This window comes from Galeopterus variegatus, unplaced genomic scaffold (assembly GCF_000696425.1).
Source record: "Galeopterus variegatus unplaced genomic scaffold, G_variegatus-3.0.2 Scaffold157, whole genome shotgun sequence".
NCBI classification, from domain to species: domain Eukaryota; kingdom Metazoa; phylum Chordata; class Mammalia; order Dermoptera; family Cynocephalidae; genus Galeopterus; species Galeopterus variegatus.
The window spans coordinates 176,661-184,464 of record NW_007726268.1 but is presented as its reverse complement, the minus strand read 5'-3'; the positions used below and the strand labels follow the sequence as shown (position 1 = coordinate 184,464).

Genomic DNA, 7,804 nt, shown 5'->3' with positions numbered 1-7,804 from the left:
GGGGGGGGGGGGGGGGGACGGGGGCGGGGGGGGGGCTGCGGAAGTGCGGAGAGAGGGCAAGGCAGAGATGGAGCGGGGGCCTAATACTGTTTTGCCCCATCCGGGGTTGTAGATGCCCCCTGACCCTAGCCAAGAGACCTTGCATTTCGGTATTATTCTTAGTCTTATTATTCTTATCTTCTTTTTTTTTAAACAGAGAGACAGACAGAGACAGACAGACAGGCAGAGCCGCAGTGCACACGGTGCGTGTGTCGGAGAGGCCGCCGGGAGACTCACCGCAGCAATGCTACGTGAATGCAGAGGGCTGGAGGTGGTGTGACTACTCACTTGCTCGGCTAACAGCTGCCGGTTTTGGATGGAATTATTCCGCAACAACAAGAAAGCGTCGGTTAAACGCCTGGTGGCCATGTCTCACCCTTTGTGACCCCCCTCTCAGGGGACCCCCGCCCACTTATATTCCTGATTTATTCACTTTCTTTCTCTTGGCTTCGTCTAGCTGGCCCACCCTTTCATAGAAGCCTCTCTTGACAAGACCTCAGGCCTCAAACCAAAAAAGCGCAGCTTTGCGCTTCGCCAAAGCGCAAAGACCCCTCCTCAAATAACCAAGCTTTCCAATTGTCTGACTCCCCCTACCCAAGCCCTGACTTTGATCTCTAAGCACTTGAATCCCCCCAATCCTTGCTTAGCGAGCCAACGTCCCAGAGACCCCACCCCAATCCAACCTTGGATCTACAAGCGTCTAACTCGCCAATCCGGCTCTGGACTGAGATGTCCTGAAGCCCCCTACCACCGTTAGTTCCTGAGAACCCCAAAGGTCTTTGCCCCTACCCCTAACTTGGCTCTCAGCGTCGAGGCCTTGCCCTGGGGCCTTGCTCTGACTCAGTTCCCCCACCAGAGGCCTGCCCTAGGCTCTTTTTGAACAATCCGAGGCAGGCCTGGATCCTGGACTCAAAGGCGCCTGCAGCTCCCTTCCTGGGCCTTGTCTGAGTCTGCTCAGGCGCGGCCCGACCTCCTGACCCCTTCCTTTCCTGGGCGGCCTGGTCCTCCACTGCCAGCAGATTGCTGGCCTGCAGGAGGACAGCAGGGCCTGCCTGCCTGCCCGGCCTTGTCACTCTTCTTCTCCGGCTCCCTCCATCCCCGGATCTGACTGCAGCTCAACCCCGGGCCGTTTCCGTGCTGTGGTCCCGGGTTCTGGCGTCCCCCCTGGCCCTCTTCCTGTCCGTCCCTCGCGAGTGCCCCCCTGCGACGCTCGCAAGCCTTGCTCGCAACGTTCCGGGCGCGGGAACTCCCTGCCCCCTTGCCCCGGGACGCGGGAGCGCTCCGCCCCCTCCCTGGGTGCTCCCTGGGCGCCTCGTTTCGCCTTCCCCAACTGGGCCCCGGCACGGGGGGCAGGCGAGAGGGCAGGCCCGAGCCTGGGGAGCGTGGCCCCAAGCAGCACACCGCTGCCAGAGGCCTTGGCGCCTTTATTAGAGTGGAAGTTGCGCTGGAAAGGAAAGAGGAAGGTGATTGTGCAAAATGAACCTACAAACAAGTACTCCAAGGAGATGAGACAGACTGCGTCGGGTCCCAGATAACCAGTACGTTATGACCCCAGAGTTGGGTTTGTAGGCCAGAAGGAAGGGGCTCTGTGCTGCCCCTTCACTCTAATAATAACAATAATAGTAACTCTCACATGGACAGCACCTACTATGTGTCCAGCACAGTGCTGGAACTTTATACACCTTTTTCCCTCACAGAACTGGACTGGTGCGTGTGCAACACACACACGCAAGATATGGAAGGACTTCGTATAACTTCGTATAATGTATGCTATACGAAGTTATTACGGGGGGAAAAAAAAAAAAAAAAAAAAGCGAGAGCTGCAGGCCGCTTGGGCCGTGCCGCCGCCTGAGCCAGGGGTCGTCGGGGGCGCCCGCCCTCCCCAGCCGCCGCTTTCTGTAGGGGGCACTGCAGGGTTGTGGAAACTCAAGTGAAAAAGTTCCCCGAAAACTTTGACACCCCTCTATCCCCCTTCCAAAAGCTTTGTCCTCGCGACTGGGCCCGCGGCCCCCACGCCCTCGGCGTTCCGGGCCCGGTTGCCTACGGTCGGGGGCGGCCAGCGCACCCCCACACGCCGCCCGGGTCCCGGTGGATGGGACTGGGGCAGGGGCTCCGCGGGGCCGCGACGGGCTCGAGCACCCCTCGAGGCCCGATCCCGAGCGCGGCGACCAGGGTCGTGCGGCCTCCCCTGGAGAGAACCCCGAGTCGGGCCCCGAGCCCCTCGCGAGACCAGCGCCCGAAAGGCCAGGCCGAGAGGGTCGGGGTCGCCGAGCGGGCTGGTCGCGCCTCGGACGAGTGGCAGCTCCGCGGGGCTGCGGGCCGAACTCGCGGGTGGGTTTCAACAAAGCACCTCACCCCGAAGACTCGGGAGCGGCCCCGCACGCCCGCCTTTGTCTCTGCGTGGAGCAAACTTTGCACACACGCGTGTATTTTCCGAGCGTTTCCCGTGTGCAGAGCGCAGGACTGGAGGAGCGGAGTCCGGCACACGGAGACCCGCAGCCGGTGCCCGCGGCTCCCGGGGGGCGCCCTCGCGGGGCCGCAGGGACCGGCCGAAGCGCCGCCGACCCCGCGCGCGTTTTCTTCTAGAGGAAGCGTTTTCGGTGTAACTAAAAATGAATGTGAAAAAATGTCTTTGAGGCAAATAACCAAATACATAAAATAAAAGAGAAAGAATCGAGACGGCCAGCGAGCGGGACTGGGCAGTTCTCCGCCAGGCCCGGCTCGGCTTGGAGCCGGGGAGACGCCGAGCGAAGGGCCGACCGTGGAAGAGGCTCGGCGACACGAAAGCTCGCCGCGCGGGGACCGCACACGGCCGGCAGCTACCGGGGCCGAGCCGTAGGCTGCAGGGGCGTGAAGACCGTCCCTGCAACGACAGGGACCCCGACTGATCGCGGGGAGGGAAATTCGGGGAGCCTGTGTGTGGACACCCGGGCTGAGCGCGGCACCCCGGGAAATATTTGCCGAACGAGGGAGAGTTCTGTCCCCACACCGCGGCCGATAATTCCCCCCAGAAAGATTTGACCCCAGTCATCCGGCCACCCCCTCCCCCCTCAGAGGACAGGTATTTGTAAACAACAACGGCGCTGGTCTTCCGTAAGAACATCAGATTAGAAACGTGGACCCCACGCCGTTCTCCTCCCTGGAGCGCTCATCGCCTTGCAAAGCAGGGACTTGTTTACGTCTCCGGGCTCTCTCCCCCAGGCTAGAACGTGCTCTTCCTCCTACGCAGGACCGTGTTTTATGCATCTTTGTACCCACTGCCATCTCATCTGGCTGGGAACAGGCTGCGGATAAATGTTTTTTTTTAAATATGTGCGTAAATGAATGAGAGACCCGAGATTTAGTCCCCAAACTCTCTGACCTCCCTCGAGTGACTTTAAGCCTTTAGAGCTCTTATCTGCTAGGAAAAAAAAAAAATGTGGGCTTTTCATAATCCTTGTAATCCGTGCCCTGTCTACCTCTCCGGGGTTATTGTGATGATCAAATAAGATAAGTGAAAACGCATTGTAAACTATCAGGTGCTGAGCAAATATTATATAGGATGGTTATTCATTCATTCCCTTCCTCCGTTTGGGAAGCTTAACAGAGTAATTCCTGGTCTTGTGTTTCAGCACATGGTGGTCGTCCTTCCTGGTCAGTCTTAAATATTTATTGTGGGACAATCTCTTTCTTACATTTAAGAAATCAGTCAAGCTCCCATTTCTTCGAGTGAAATGAACAGTGCTTGCACATATAAATAATGGGAGAGAAATCCTCCTATTCCCAAAACAGCCACCCCAAGCCCAACAGCAGGGAGATCATGAAAAATCCGAGATTGGCATAGCAACCCAAAGGCAGCACCGTGCAGCTGTATCCCGGCTACGTTCAGGCACGGGATCGTGTGTGTGAAATAGTGTTCAGAGAAAAGCAGGGAGCCCCAGAGAGAGCATGCAGACTGGCAGTCATGTGAATGCACGCCCTGACCCACATTGGGAGGGAATGGGGGAAGGATGTAAATCATTATATTTGAATGTTCCTTGGCTGTTTTATTTTCCTGTCAAGTGGCTTAAGCTTGTTTTTTTTTTTTTTTTTTTTTTTTTAAGCATTCCCTCATGGCCAAGTATGTGTTTCCTTGGAATTGAAATCTAGGTTGATGGTTTTATATTTTAAAAGCTTTCATTGTGACTCATTCTTGGCCTGGGATAGGATTCTGTAATACTCCCCAAGCTTAAAGAGCCTCAGTGTCCTGTTTCTTGGGCTTCGTACCCACTTTCTAATATTTTGCCCACGGATCCAAGAAGTCACTTTTGGGAACAAGTGTTTCATTGTCTTCCTGTCATTTTAATCAGTGTGGAAGGGAACCATAAACATGGACTTTCCCCGATGAAGCCAGACAACAGCAGGAGCAGAGGAAGGTTTTCAAATGCTGGTAGGTTAGTGATTAAACATGGGTTAGCAGTGCGAGACACCTACCCTTTGGTGAAGAAGTTTAAATGAGATAGGGCTCATGAAGCCCTTATGCAGGTTTGGTACACAATAATGCTGCATAAATAGGCAATGTGATTTATTCCAGCAGCAGTCTTGGTGTCGGAAAGCTCACATGGGCTCACCTCTCTCTGGAAGGCATCACCAACTCCTAGGAGGAGGGCATGGTAGTGGGAACTGAACACTATCCAAGCACATTTTTGAGATTCTTGTTCTGTTGCTCGGGAATCCAGATGTATCTGCAACATACTCTCATGTGGAAGAGGGGTTTAAGTAGGCTCACATGGGAAACTTCTAACTTTGGCCTTGCTAGTGTCTATAGCAGGACAGAAGGTTGGTTTTTGATCAGGACGATTAGGACGAGCAGCGCGAGCCCTCAAGATTAATAGAAGTCTCATTTGCACAGTCTGACATAACAGGCAGACTCAGACCAGATCAGGAAACAGAAGCTTTGCATTCTGTTTCCCCACTAGTTCCTCAAAACCTTGAGGATTTCCAATCTCAGAAAACTCCCTAGCTCTGTCAGTCTTCAGCTATGATGCCTCTCCCAAGCAGAAAGACTCTGGAGAGAGGCAACAGCTTTGTTTTGTCTGGACTCCTTTAGTTTTTCATAGCAGACAATGCAATTCAGTAGGCATTTTAAAAATCTACCAGTGGCTGTGCCTAGTTCTTATCAGGCACAGTTAAAAAGGATGAAACAGAGCAAAACTCTCGCCCTCAAGGAATTTGCATCTCCCCTACCTCTGCCCAAATTCTGGTTCTCATCATGTGCATTTTTCCAAGAGCCTCCTAAAAACCACCTGTCTCTTCCTCTTCTTTCATCCTTTACCCCGCAGCCACAGTGACCTTTCTAAAGCACAAATCTGATCATGTCACTACCTGATTGAGGCCCTGAAACAGCTCCCTCTGGCCCACACTAGCCGATCTCAAACAACGCTCAGCAGAAAACAGGTGCTCTCTAAGCTGAATCAAGATGGGCCATCACTAATACTAGCTACTCATGGTCCTTCTTGGTTGGCAGAAAAAAATAAGCTAATTGATGGAATCGTCTTCATGTTAAGTGTTTCCCTCCTCACTTTCTCTTAAACCTTTGGTCCCTGCTACAATTTACCTGTATGAGAATATAATATAAGATTATACCTGATTTATCCCAGAATCATGAATTTCATTACAATTTTTTTTCCCCCATGAATCAATATTTCCTGGTGTTCCGTGTGCAGATGTTCTCTGCTGTCAACACAGTGGAGTCCCCCCCTGGGATGGAGGACTGGCATCCAAATCCCTTCCCGACAGCCCCCTCCCCAAGTGGTGAGCTTTCTTCTTTCCAAGTCTTAGCTCACATGTTTTTCTCTGCCCATGGTGGTGTCTTTCTCTTCTGGCTAGTGAACTCTTCCTTCAAGACTTAGTGCCACCCACTGCCTGGTATAGTAGTGTTTGTGGAATGGATGGATTGATACACAGAAAGATGAGGTTAAAGATGTTAAGTACCAGAGAAAACCAGACTGTCAAGACTGAAAATGGCTAGCAAAGACAGAGACTCTGGTGGTCCTCTTTCCCCTTCTCACTCACCATTCTCTAGCCACCCTAGCCTTCTTACTATCTATCAAACCACCTTAGCATGTGCTGTCCCGTCTTTCCTGTGTTCTTCGTATAAATGGCTCTTTCTCACGACTCTGGTCTCAGACCACCCAATGTAGAGGGTCTCAGTCCCCCTACCTTGGCCGTGGTGTTGGGAGAGGGCTTTCCTGTCCCAGTGTCCTAGCTTCATTGTACCATGTGCCCATGCTCGGTTAACTTCAAGACTCAAGCAGTGTCTAACATAGTGGCTTTGGTCTTGGAGGCCAAGGGGCCGCTTTGGTAATACACACGCCAGCAAAGCATATCTGCATCCCACTTTTTTTCCAGGATGGTGTTGACACATGTGTACTCAAATAAATCAGCCCTCGCATCTGAACCATCTTCCTTGGCAGGAACAATAAGCTGATGTGCCAAGTCAGAGCTGACCTGTATGACTCAAACCTTGAAAAATATAAAGGAAATCATTGTGTTTTCAGGCTGGCAGGTATTGAGACACCACCAGTTCATTCGTTTCTAGTTTTTTTCCCCATGGCTGTAACCACTGACCTGTGCGTGGTAATTTGCGTGATGTGCAAGTGCTGGGCTGTCCTTCTCCAGATGCTAGTCTTGTAACTAGCAGCCTCTCATTAGCCACGTGGCCATGAGATCAGGACATTTTTAGTTGCAAGTGACAGAGCACAAATCAAATTGGCTTAAGCTTAAAAGCAAATGTGTTGGCCCAAATAACTAAAAAATCTAGGCATAGCTGGTTCCAGAAGGTAAACAATTATCAGTAAGACTCTCTGCCTCTCAGCTCTTCCTACCTCTGTGTTGGTTTCATTCTCAGGCCAGCTCTCCCAGGAGGTGACAAATTGATATCTGGAAGCTCTGCCCTAGTTTCTCACAGTATAGCAACCCTGGGAGGAAGAACGCTTCTTTTTCTCAAGGGTTTTGACAAAAGTCCTAGAATTGATTCTCATCGTCCTGTCTTAAGTCACATCCTGATCCTAAACCCTAAACTGTGGCCTGAAAGTAGTGACCATCAGACTGGTCAGGCCTATGTAATATGACCCCTTCTGACCTCAGGGAGGTGACGGTGGCAGGGTCTGATCCACCTAAACTAAATGAACCGCGAGCCTGTCTTTTTTGAAGTCAGTGTGTTGGAGCCAAGAAAAGGGATGCTGGAGGCTCAGATGTAGCACATTTCTGCCTCGGCCAGTGTTCAATCCACTCCATGCCCTGTGCACATTGCCATATGCCTCTCCTTAAAACTCACTCTTGTGGCTTCTGGAACTTAAGTCGCGACTTGTGCTCCTCCTTCGCTATCCCTCCCGCCACCAAATGTTGGTTTTCCCCAGTATTTTGTCCCTGCTTTCCATTCCCACTACCACTCCACTCCCCTTATCATCTCTTTTGCCCAGAAAATTGCAACAATTGCCCGCCCAACTGGTCTCCACACGTCCAATGCTGCTCCCTGGTGCGGGATATTCTCTAAACCATCATCTTCCTAAAAACATTAATCTGTTCATGTTCCTCTCCTGATTAGATCCCCGCCTTGTCTTCCTGCTGCCTACTAGAAGAAACAAACTCTAACTTTGCCTCTAAAAGCCTGAAGTGCCCACGGTCTCTCCAGCCACACCCACCTCAAGTTCTATGCCCTGCAGTACATTCTCTACACTATCTGTGTTGACCATTTCTGTCCCTTTTTACATCTGACATCCTCTACCTTGAATACATTCCTCCA

The 7,804-nt window shown here is 52.0% G+C and overlaps 1 protein-coding gene across 5 annotated transcripts in view; it reads right to left on the bottom strand.

Annotated features, from left to right (window-relative positions):
* The window catches only part of STX16 (syntaxin 16), a 26,197-nt gene extending 25,092 nt beyond the window's left edge, over positions 1-1,105 (bottom strand). For 2 of the 5 annotated variants that reach the window (XM_008593165.1, XM_008593172.1), the window contains exon 1: positions 328-1,105. In XM_008593165.1, the coding sequence (XP_008591387.1) occupies positions 328-408 (81 nt within the window). In that variant the 5' untranslated portion in view covers positions 409-1,105. Of the gene's footprint in view, positions 1-276 lie in introns of all 5 variants that reach the window. The other 3 variants (XM_008593158.1, XM_008593184.1, XM_008593178.1) reach the window with 3 other exon arrangements.
* Positions 1,106-7,804: the final 6,699 nt, after the last annotated feature.